Source organism: Ursus arctos, unplaced genomic scaffold (assembly GCF_023065955.2).
Source record: "Ursus arctos isolate Adak ecotype North America unplaced genomic scaffold, UrsArc2.0 scaffold_1, whole genome shotgun sequence".
In the NCBI taxonomy this organism is placed as follows: Eukaryota; Metazoa; Chordata; class Mammalia; order Carnivora; family Ursidae; genus Ursus; species Ursus arctos.
The window spans coordinates 45,608,370-45,620,839 of record NW_026622763.1 but is presented as its reverse complement, the minus strand read 5'-3'; the positions used below and the strand labels follow the sequence as shown (position 1 = coordinate 45,620,839).

Sequence of the window (12,470 nt, the reverse complement as noted above, 5' to 3'; positions counted from 1 at the left end):
AAAATAACTGCAAGTTCTTCTTTAGATGTTCATGACAACACATAAAACCACACACAAAAAAGCTTCCTGCCTAGATATTTACACTTTCATTTTAAACCTCCAGAAGCATACTATTCATAAATAAAATCTGCTTTTCATCCATTTTCCAAACCATCTGGCTATCCATAAAGCTTTGGTGTCTAAATAGCCAAGCAACCATTTATGGGAAAAGAGAATGTGTGTGACTAAGAAGACACTGCGGATTATGACTCTCTTCCTTGGATGACCTACTGCTGTCTCTCCTCAGGTTTAAAGACCATTGTAGGGGCCCTAATCCAGTCCGTGAAGAAGCTTTCTGACGTCATGATCTTGACTGTGTTCTGTCTGAGCGTGTTTGCGCTAATTGGGCTGCAGCTGTTCATGGGCAACCTGCGGAATAAATGCTTGCAATGGCCCCCAAGCGATTCTGCTTTTGATACCAACACCACATCCTACTTTAATGGCACAGTGGATTCAAATGGGATATTTGTTAATGTAACAATGAGTACATTTAACTGGAAGGATTATATTGAAGATGACAGTAAGAAATATTGCTACATTGTTAACCTTAGGGTTGCTGAATGAATTTTCAACTATAAATAGTTGAGGCTATGGGCTTGAAACCATCTTTGTAAATATACTTCATTGTGTCCACTTTGGAAATAACTGAGATAGTCAAACTCTCATTTTTTCCCAATGTCAGTAGGATAGATATGAAATGAAATAATTTATTCTTTATATTAACAGGTCACTTTTATGTTTTGGACGGACAAAAGGACCCTCTACTCTGTGGAAATGGCTCAGATGCAGGGTAAGAAACACAATTAAAAAAAATGTAGAACACTTTGAGAAAAAGCAGATAGGAAAAAAATACAAGGGTATACTTACATTTATATAATAGTGATGCCACCTACCTAGGAAGTACCTTCTCTGTGTTAGAGGACTGTTATCAGTTCCAAACTTATGGTCATTAAAATCACCCCTCTGGGTGAAGAACTTTTCTCCAGAATTCCATAGTTAAGCCTGATTATTATACCTGATTATTACCCCAAAGTGTGAATACCCCTAGTCTGTCTTTTTCTGTAAACCCATCAGAGCTGTTTAATAAATACAGGGAACATTTTGATTGTTGTAGGTATGTGTTGATGTGATAAGTTTTGCTCTGGCTGGAAAAGATCCAGAATGTAACATGATCTTCAGCAGTTGGGAAACTGCCTCAAGAGAGTTAGGTATTCTTGAAATAGCATGAAAACCCCATGTGCAAAAAAGCCAAGGGACAGATATATGTCAAAGGCATGTCTAGGTCTGAGTCTGCATGCCTAATAGTTCTTTTTGGTCACATTCTGTGTGTGTAAGAGACACTTTATGTAAGAGACACTTTAATGTCTTAGCCATCCTGCTGGTCACTCATACTTAACATATTTTCCCAAGAGTATTATAAATTGATTTTAGATCAGGGTGTAGAGTAATTTTTTTAGAAGCCAAGGATAGCAACAGTTAGTGCCTCTTAAACCACAGAATTTACACAGAGGTATTTTGAGTCACCCTAGAAAATGGGAAACTCAGGTGGCCGTAAAGATCTAGAAGTATTATTAAAAATGTGTATCAGTCCTGGAGATGGTGTTTGGGGGAGGGGGAGGTATAGGAATTGTTTTTCTGATATTTTTCCTAATCTTTGTTAGGAGAATGTAGTGAATAAGAGCATGAATTCTAGAGTTCATATATATCTGGATTCAAACCCTCACTCCACCATTTACAAACTCTGACTTTGGAAAGGTGTTCTAAGCTCTCTGTATCTGAGTTTATTTATTTCTAAAATGTGGAGAGTAATATTGTCTCTTAGGGTTGTTTTGATGATTAATTACTTAATACACATAAAGCCCTTGGTTTAGCACCTAGTCCATCATAAGTGTTTATTGCATTTTAGGTATTATTTTTATTATCATGGTTAATGTAAAACCCGAGATAAAATTTTGGATAAGGTTGGATGATACATACTTTATCACTATTAAACCATAAGAATCACTACTCTTTGTTGAGTACTTAGTATGGGTTAGGTGATTTACATGGTAAAATTGATAGCCACTCTTGTTAAATATCAAATAAAATTCTAAAGAAATCTACCCAATTTCAAGACTTCCTATAAGGATACAGTAATCAAGACAGTATGGTACTGGGGAAGGAAGAGATAAATAGATGAACGAAACGGAATAGACACCCCCCCAAAATAATAGACCTACACAAATATAATCGACTAATTTTTGACAGAGGAAAATTCAATTCAATGGAGACAGTAAAGTTTTTCAAACAAATTGTGCTGGAGCAATTGGAAATCCATATGCAAAGAAATGAACCTAGATACAGATCTCACACTTTACACAAGAACTAACTCAAAATCAACCATAGACCTAAATGTAAAATACAAAACCATAACTTCTTTAAGAAAGCATAAAATAAAATCTGTACGATTTCAGATTTGGTGGTAAGTTTTAAACACCAAGAACCCAATCCATGAAAGAAAAAATTGATAAGTTGGACTTAATTAAAATTAAAAACTTCTGCTCTGCAGAGACACTATAAAGGGAAAGAAAAAACAAGCCATAATTGGGAGAAAATGTTTGCAAAACATTTATCTGAAAAAAGACTTGTATCCAAACTATACAAAACATTTTTAAAACTCGACAAAAAGAAAACAAATAACACAATTTAAAAATTGGCAAAAATCTGGACGCCCTACAAAAGAATATATACAGATGGTTAATAAGGATATATAAAGATGCTAAACATCATTTGTCATTAGGGAATTGAAAGTTAAAACAACAATAGGTTACTACTATATACCTATTAGAATGGCTAAAATCCAAAAAAAACTGGTAATACCAACTGCTGGTGAGGATACAGAACAACAGGAATTCTCATTCATTGCTGATGGGAATGCAAAATAGTGCAACCATTTTGGAAAACAATTTGGCAGTTTATTACAAAATAAACACAGTCTAACCATATGATCCAGCAATTTCCCTACTAGATATTTAGCCAATTAACTTGAACATGCATGTGAGTATTTATAACAGTTGTATTCATAATCACAAGAAACTGGAAACAATCAAGATGTCCCACAACAGGTGAATGGATAAATATGATGTACTCATCCAGTGAAATATTATTCAGTGATAAAAAGAAGATGAGCTATCAAGCCATAAAAAGACACTGATGAACCTTAAATACATATTAATACATGAAAAGAAGGAGGCCCATCTGAAAAACCTATATTTTTCTGATTCAAATTACATGACATTCTGAAAAAGATAAACAACAGAAATGATTTAAAAAAATCAGTGTTTTTCAAGGGTTCAGAGTAAGGGGTTGATTGGGTGATGTGTGGGGGATTCTTTAGGGTGAAGAAACTTCTGTATGATTCTGTAATGGTGAACATTAAGCATTTGTCAAAGCTCATTGAACTTAACAGCACAAAGAGTTAACAGTATATGCAAATTTTAAAAAAGCACTTGTATGGTTGAAATACAGACTGTAACAAAGGGATACAGATATATTTATAATGTATGAAATAACCTCACTGAAGGAGTAGGAGAATAAGTGTTGATCTAAACAACTTTGGAAATGGGTGGAGTCTGTAAGGCAAAGGCAAAAAAAAAAAAAAAAACTGTACTCTAGTTGGTAAAGTTGTTTCCCATGCTAGTATGGATTAACAATCCTGAAATTACTATGCATGTATACTAGTACTGAACAATTAAGTATATAGATAGTAGATGACAGAAGCCAGCCACTTTTGGAGTGAGAAGTTATAGATAAGCAAAAGTAGGAGTCTAGAATGATATCATGTGGTAATGAAATAGGGTTGAAGAGAGTATGATGTCCTATTTAGCTTAATAGAGGCACAGATGTTTACATATACATATACATATACACGTTATCAGAAACCAGATCTGGGTGGTATGGTTATTGCTAAGGCAGTGTCACTGCTTCTAGGCCCTCAGTTGACAAAGCGAGGAGATATATGTGTACACACACACACACACACACACACACACCGACACTTGTCCTGGGTTCTAATACTGTTCTCCAGTAAAAGAACAAGGACTTCTTGGGGAAATTGCTGACACTAGAGCAGGAAATATAAAAGACGAGTCTGAAGCACGTTGTAGTGCCACAAAGTAAGAAAGTGCTAAAAAACAAACAAAAACAAAACACACAAAACCATGGGGTTACATCAAAGAGATACAGGAATTAATGGAAAAGCTCTCAATGGCCAAAACTGGAATAATTTAAGCAACAAAATAAATAAAACAATTAAATTAAAATTCAAAGCATGAAATGAATATCATGAGTACCTACTCAGAAATAAATGATTGAGTAAGTAAATAGATAAATAAATAAATGAGAGATAACAGACAAATCCCCCATGCAAAAGAATTCCAAGTAATTTGTGTACATGCTGTACTCTTAGAAAGGTGGAACATAATGTGGGGGCTGCACATAGTGACTTTATTCCAAAGAATGCAGTATGGAAAAAAAAAAAGAAAAGAAAGAGTAAATGTACACTGGAGAAACCTGACAAACATTACGTCCAATCAGGTGGCAAAAGTTAGTATCAACAGTGATAAGTCCTACTGGTCACATGTACCCTGATATGATGTGACGATAATGATACTTTACCTCCTTCAAAATCCATCCCCAATCTAATTATGAGAAAAACGTCAAACAAATCCCAATTGGAAGACATTCTTCAAAATACCTGAAAGTATTCCTCAAAACTAACAAGATAATCAAAAACAAGGAAAGTCTGAGAAACGTTATCAGGAGGATCCTAAAGTGACATGGTGACTAAATGTAATGTAGTATCCTGAATGGGACCTTGAAACATAAAAAGGATATTAGGGAAAAACTGAGGAAATCTGAATGAAGTATGGACTTTGGTTAATAATAATGTATCATATTGTTTGAAGCATACCACGCTAACAGATCAACAATAGAGGAAACTGGGCATGGAAACAGGGCATTTATTCTGGGCCTTCTTTGTAATTTTTCTGTAAATCTCGAATTATTCTAAAATATAAGCTTTACTTTATAAAGTTCTGCAGAAGTGCCTGCTGAAGTAGCTCATTAAGTGGTTCCCTACCCTTTGTTTTCTGGCCTTGCATTTTTAATTATTGATTCTTGCCACTTTGTAAAGAGCAGGACATTGATGATGTCAGAGGCTAAAGTGTGTGGTTGCTGCCTCTTTGCCATTCCAAATGTCCACAAATCTGACTCCTTGCATCCCGGTTTTCTATTGGTTTTCCTAATAAATTTCATCTAATAACAGTATCACTGTAAGCAATTACCTAAAGTGCTCTGGAAATGAAGGCAAGAAAATCCATCATAGACAGCAACTCTGGGTTTTGACAATTCCTATAAATCAACATCGATTGAAATAGCTATAATTGCCAACCTGATGCTAGCACCATTTCTCTCTCTTATAGCCAGTGTCCAGAAGGATACATCTGTGTGAAGGCTGGTCGAAACCCCAACTATGGATACACAAGCTTTGATACCTTTAGTTGGGCTTTCTTGTCGCTATTTCGACTCATGACTCAAGACTACTGGGAGAACCTTTACCAGTTGGTAAGTGTCTTAGTCCATTAGGGCTGCTACCACATACCACAGCCATACCACATAAATAACAGAAGTGTATTGTTTACAGTTCTGGAGACTGGGAAGTTTAAAGATCAAGATGCCAGCATGGCTTCATTTTGGCAAAGGCCCCTTTTTGGTTCATAAACTGACATCTTCTTGCTGTGTCATCACCTGCGTAGAAGATGCTAGGGATCTCTCTGGGGGTACTTTTTATAAGATACTAATCCCATTCCTGACAGCTCCACCTTCACCATCTAATCACCTCCCAAAGGCCCCACCTTCTGATACTATCTCATTGGGCGTTAGGATTTCAACTTAGGAATTTTGGGGAGACACAAGCATTCAGAACACAGCAGTAAGGTTCAAATTAACATGTGTGAGATTTAATTTCATGAACATACATGATCTGATAAGTATCAATACTTGTTAATAACACTCTTGAATACAGAGGGGGGTCCAGTACAAAGCAAGTACCCCTAGAATCCCAATTGTTCATTCAGTCAGTACATGTACAATAAAAACTTTTTATATGAAGGACATTCTTCTAGGAACTATGGAAGATGAAAAGGATGTTCACGGCTTTGAGTTCATAATCTAGTTGTAGATATAAAAAGAACATGTGACAATATTTTAAAAATCAATTATATAAAAAAATTTCAAGTTAAACCCATGGTTAATTGGGGCTAGAAAAGGAGGAAAGAAAGATGTTATCTCTAGATAGTGTAGAGAGTAGGCTGCCATGGAAGTAGAACTCCATTGAAAGGAATTAAAGATAGAGTTCTTATATGTTAATAGTGGACCCCATTATGGACTGTAAGATTTTAGTGGGGTTTTGCGTATATATCCAATATATACTAATTTGAAATGTGTGTGTTTGTGTCAAATGACACTACAGTCAAGTCTCAATTTAAATATTATTTGTGTATGTGTGCGTGCACGCATGCAGGCACTTACATGTGTTCATTTTAACACCAAACAAATCTTGGTCAAAATACACTGGATGCTAAAAAGTATTCATCTCTTCACTATCTAATTAAGGAAATCAAATCTTTATTGGGGGACACTACAGAAAATACTGATGAAATTATCCTTCGTTTCCCCTAGACATTACGTGCTGCTGGGAAAACATACATGATATTTTTTGTCCTGGTGATTTTCTTGGGATCTTTCTATTTGGTGAATTTGATCCTGGCTGTGGTGGCCATGGCCTATGAGGAACAGAATCAGGCCACCTTGGAAGAGGCAGAACAGAAAGAGGCTGAATTTCAGCAAATGCTCGAACAGCTTAAAAAGCAACAAGAAGAAGCTCAGGTACTGAGTGATAATAAGCAAAGTTTTATTACTGTTATTGTTATTATTATTTTAAGTTTTAAGTAGGAATATTGTTGTAGCATAGAGGTCAAACTGGAACCAGTTTTCATTTGGTATACAAGCACTGCCATTAGAAATGAGAGAAAGCTATTTAAACCTAAAATTGTTTCTGAAGTTGAAATCAAAGGAACTTTTTGACATTATATATAAAGAAATTACTTTGGAGTACAAAACGCATTCAGGATAAGGTAAACTACGAAAGTGTCTCATGGAACCTGACGGGAGAATCTGGCAATCAGTTTAATGTGAAAAGATACATAACTGATATTTCCAACCACTCATGTTTCATCCCTAATTATAACATTTCAGGTTTTATTCTGAAGTTAATTGATCTCAAATGTTAACGAGAAAACTTTATGTATACGTACTCTTAACCATTCTTTGGGGTTTCTGTAGCATAAAAGGTGTTTGCTACAGCCCCTATCAGGATATCAGGAAAGCATCTGCATTAGATGACAACTTTAAATTCTCATTAATATTGAAAGGCTATTTGAGCTTAGGGCATGGTGAATGGGGCACTCATGTCTTGAGGGAAGAGACAGAACAGTATTTGCTTAAAAGGAAAAAAAAACCATAAATTGAAAAGTGAAAATCATGGGAAGGAAGTAAAATCTGATTCATGGCAGTAAAAGTTCCTCTACATTTTTACCAGTACTTGGTATGGTCAGTCTTATTAGCCATTCTACTAAGCACCTCATTGTTTTATTCTGCATTTTCTTAATGACTAATGATACTCAGCATATTTTCACATTCTTATTTTCTATCTGTGTAGCTTCTATTGTGAAATGGATGTTTAAATCTTTTGCCCATTCGTTTTTTAAACTGGGCTTTTCGTTTTCTTGAGTTTTGAATTGTCTTTATATATCCTGGGAATAAGTCCTTTAGTCCTTGATGATATATATGCTTTGCAGATATTTTCTCCTAATCTGTAATTTGTCTTTTCAAGTTTCAATACTCCTATTAGTATTTCTGGATAAAAATTAAATTTGGATTAAGTATACTTTATCAAGTTTTTTTGTTTGTTTAGTCGTGCTTTTGGTGTTGTATCTAAGATATTTTTGCCAAACCAACATCATAAAGATTTCCTATTTTTATTCCTAGAAGCTTTATAGTTTCATGTTTTATATTTAGGTCAATGACCCATCTTAGGTTAATTTTTGTTTAAGGTGTAGTTTTATGCTGAGTTTTTTTCTTTTGCATATGGGTATCTAATTACTACAGCACCATTTGTTTTTGTTGTTTTTCTCTTTTTTAAATTTAATTCAATTAATTAACATATAATGTATTAGTTTCAGAGGTACAGGTCAATGATTCATTGCCTTAGATAATACCCAGTGCTCATTATATCACATGCCCTCCTTAATGTCTACCACCCAGTTACTCCATCCCCTCATCCCACCCCCCAGCAACCTTCAGTTTATTTCCTATGATTAAGAGTCTCTTACGGTTTGTCCCCCTCTCTGATTTCGTCTTGTTTTATTTTTTCCTCTCTTCCCCTATGACCCTGTTTTGTTTCTTAAATTCCACATATCAATGAGATCATATGGTGACTGTCTTTTTCTGATTTTTTTCCGCTTAGCATAATACCCTTTAGTTCCACCCACTATCAAATGCAAGATTTCATTTTTTTTTATGCCTGACTAGAATTGCATTGTATATATATATATACCACATCTTCTTTACCCATTCATCTGTCAATGGACATCTGGGTTCTTTCCATAGTTTGGTTACTGTGGACATTGCTGCTATAAACACTGCGGTGCAGGTGCCCCTCGAGATCACTACATTTGTATCTTTGGGGTAAATACCTAGTAGTGCAATTGCTGGGTTGTAGGGTAGCTCTATTTTCAACTTTTTGAGGAACCTCCATACTGTTTTCCAGAGTGGCTGCACCAGCTTGCATTCCCACCAAGAGTGTAAGAGGGTTTCCCTTTCTCTGCATCCTTGCCAACATCTGTCGTTTCCTGACTTGTTAATTTTAGCCATTCTGACTGCGGCAGCACCATTTGTTGAACAAAATATTCTTTCTCCACTAAATTGCATTTCAACCTTGTCAAAAATCAGTTGTCCAGATGTGAATGGATCTATTTCTAGATTCTATTCTGTTCAATTGATTTGTTTTTCTTGACAGCAATACACATTCTCTTTATTACTGTAGCTGTTTAATAAATCTTGGAATCAGATAGTTATAGCTCTCCAATTTTTTTTTTTCCAAACCTGTTTTAACTATTCTAAGTCCTTTGCAGCTTCACAGGACTTTCAGGATCAGACTGAAATCGTCAATTTCAGTTCCATTAGTTTCTGTTGCTATGTCTTCAAGTTTATCTTTTCTTCTGTAATGTCTGCTATACCATTAATCCTATCCAGTGCATTTTTCATCTCAGTTTTTATAGTTTTCATCTCTAAAACCTTGATCTGCACCTCTTTTATATTTCCCATGTCTCTAACATTTTGAACATAACAATATTGTTATAGTAACTATTTAAAGTCCTTAAAGTCCTTTTCTTCTCATTCTAATGTCTATGTCAGATCTTGATCAGTTTTAATTAATTTTTTTCTTCATTACTGGTCATACATTACTGATTTTTTTTTGTATTCCTGACAATTTTCAATTGAATTCCAGATACTGTTAATTTTACCTTTTTGGGGTGCTGGATATATTTGTATTCCTATAAAAATTCTTGATCCTTATTTGGGCACATTAGTTACATTACTTATAAACAGCTTGATCCTTTTCCCTCTTGAAACCTTTGAGATTTGTTAGGTAGAACTAGCAGAGAATCTAGTCCAAGGCTGACTATTCCCTACCACTGAGGGAAGATCTTTTGGCCACCCTACCCAATGCCCCATTAATGCCGTGTCTTCAAAACCAGTGTTACATGTATTTTGTCTGTTTTAGTGGTTGTTTCAGGAGGGAGAGAAAATCACTGTTACTATAGCTTAACCGGAAGTAGTCCAAATAACTTTTGTACATAGTGACATTTTGATATGTAGCAATTTTTTTCAGCTGGACAGTCCGGATATTTAAAGCATTATTTGAATGACAGCAGATTTATAGATTCAATGGGTAAAGTCAAAATTTAAGCTTTTAATAATTCTGAGTTACTTGAAGATGCACAACATATAGCATTAAGTTCTTTTTTTTTTTTTTTTTTTTTTTTTTGGGTGAGAGACGGATTTGACAATGGATTGTTTAGCTGGTAACCCAGCCCAATCATATTCTTAGCATTTGTTAAACATGCTGGCTTTGCTATTTTCACCTTACCACTATGTACAGAGTAGTATCATGGCTATATTTTAGTGATTTTATAAGGAAAGCTTTAAATAAGTTTGGTGATACTTAAAAATCTTATAAAATATACCTCATGCTTGGCAGAAAGTTCTACTACATTTTAAGTACTTAAGAGTTTATTTCAGAACACTATAAATAAAACACATTTGTAAGATAATGAAATACGTTAGTTATTTACAGGGCAAATTATTTCAAAGTTTTAAAAAAACATGGGAAATAATATTTGTAGATTGTATATAAATGTACTTGAAAGCATTGGATTATTCTATTATCATTTATAAAAACAGACAAAGCAATGTGCTTGAAAATACTACATAGATACATAGTACAGGAGTAAGAATACATCCTGAAATTCAGCACTTTAGGGTAAAATATAGCATCAATTAAAAGAGTAGAATCATTTAAATTTAGAAGTAAAAGTGCACAATATCTATGAGAAGTTTAAAGATTCTAATTATCCACATCCTAATTAGGTCAACTAAAAAATGTGCATTCTTTTCATTTAAAAGTCAGTTATTGGATTCCAGTGATCAAATCATGATTTGGCTCAGCTTTAGCTTCATAGGTACAAAAATTTAAACTGATCCTAGGGTAACTGATTCTAGTGTTTTAATTTGGACTGGGATGACACAGTACCAATCCAATTTTACCTCCTTATTGTAAATGGCCAATATTGAAACAGAGGAAGGTGTTGGAAGCAAGACAGGGAGGGAGATGTAGTAAATGGCCAATATTGAAACAGAGGAAGGTGTTGGAAGCAAGACAGGGAGGGAGATATAGTCTACCCATGAGATCACTGGTGCTCCATTGTAACTTATGCCTTGCTAACCACCTGTCACTCTTCAAATGTACCATCTAACCAATGACTTCATAAAGCCTACCATCACTTCCACTTTCATTTAATATCTGTTGAAGGACCTCCTGAAGCTAGTCATTGTTTAGACATGAAAAAGTAACAGTTAGCTCTGTGAGCTCACAAATCAAGTGTAACTTTAAAGAATGATTAAAGACAAAACCCAACAACAAAAAAAAAGGTTTTATACTGAATCATCATTGTGTCTGGCATTTAATTTGTGATCTTTAAATGCCTAATGGTTCCCTTTCTTCCCCTACCAATCTTCCTAGTTCTTATGTTCCATAGATGAGAGAAATCATATGATAATTGTCTTTCTCGGCTTGACTTATTTCACTTAAAGGGATAAAGAAAGGGGGGGTAATCAGAAGGGGGAATGAAGCATGAGAGACTATGGACTCTGAGAAACAAACTGAGGGCTTCAGAGGGGAGGGGGGTGGGGGAATGGGATAGGATGGTGATGGGTAGTAAGGAGGGCACGTAGTACATGGTGCACTGGGTGTTATCGCAACTAATGAATCATCGAGCCTTACATCGGAAACCGGGGATGTACTGTATGGTGACTAACATAATATAATAAAAAAACATTATAAAAAAAAAAATGCCTAATGGTGCCCAACACAACATATCCCATATGTTGTGTATATAGGTCTGATAGGAAAAATTTAATAGTAAGTTTTGGGACAAAATTAGAAATATTGGCATTTAAGAGACCCAATATAATTAGAGGTAAAATGGAAAAGGTATTATAGTTAATGTCTTGTAATTTTGAATGGGTTTTTAAAACTGGATTTATGTTTAAAGTGAAGTGTAATTACAAGCAGTCACATGGCTTTATTTCCTAAGGACACACAAATACAGTGAGTTATACAGCTTATGTTGAATCACACAGAAATGTTATCAGAAGAACTAAACGTTACTCCTTGAGTAAATACTAAGCATATATTTGTTATTTGTTAAAAGAGGAATTCATCAAGGGGCACCTGGGTGGCTCAGCTGGTTAAGGGTCTGCCTTCGGCTTACGTCATGGTCTCAGGGTCCTGAGATCAAGCTCCACATTGGGCTCCCTGCTCAGCAGGGAGTCAGCTTCTCCCTCTCCCTCTGCTGCTTCCCCTGCTTGTGCTCACTCTCTCTCTCATTCTCTCTGTCACATAATTTTTTTTAATTTAGAGAGGAATTCATCAAGCCAGTGAAAGCAGTACTCTTAGTCTAAGTAAGCAGGACATTGATCTTGTCACAGAGATGGATAGAAACAGGTACACAGACATACGAGGTGACAGGAAACATCTGCCTTTGAGG

The 12,470-nt window shown here is 35.1% G+C and overlaps 1 protein-coding gene across 1 annotated transcript in view; it reads left to right on the top strand.

Annotated features, from left to right (window-relative positions):
- SCN3A (sodium voltage-gated channel alpha subunit 3) overlaps window positions 1–12,470 on the top strand; it is a 107,065-nt gene that overhangs the window by 42,328 nt on the left and 52,267 nt on the right. The window contains exons 8-11 of the mRNA XM_048214437.2: window positions 287–559; window positions 766–829; window positions 5,502–5,643; window positions 6,760–6,966. Coding sequence (XP_048070394.1) covers window positions 287–559; window positions 766–829; window positions 5,502–5,643; window positions 6,760–6,966 — 686 coding nt within the window. The remainder of the gene's footprint in view (window positions 1–286; window positions 560–765; window positions 830–5,501; window positions 5,644–6,759; window positions 6,967–12,470) is intronic.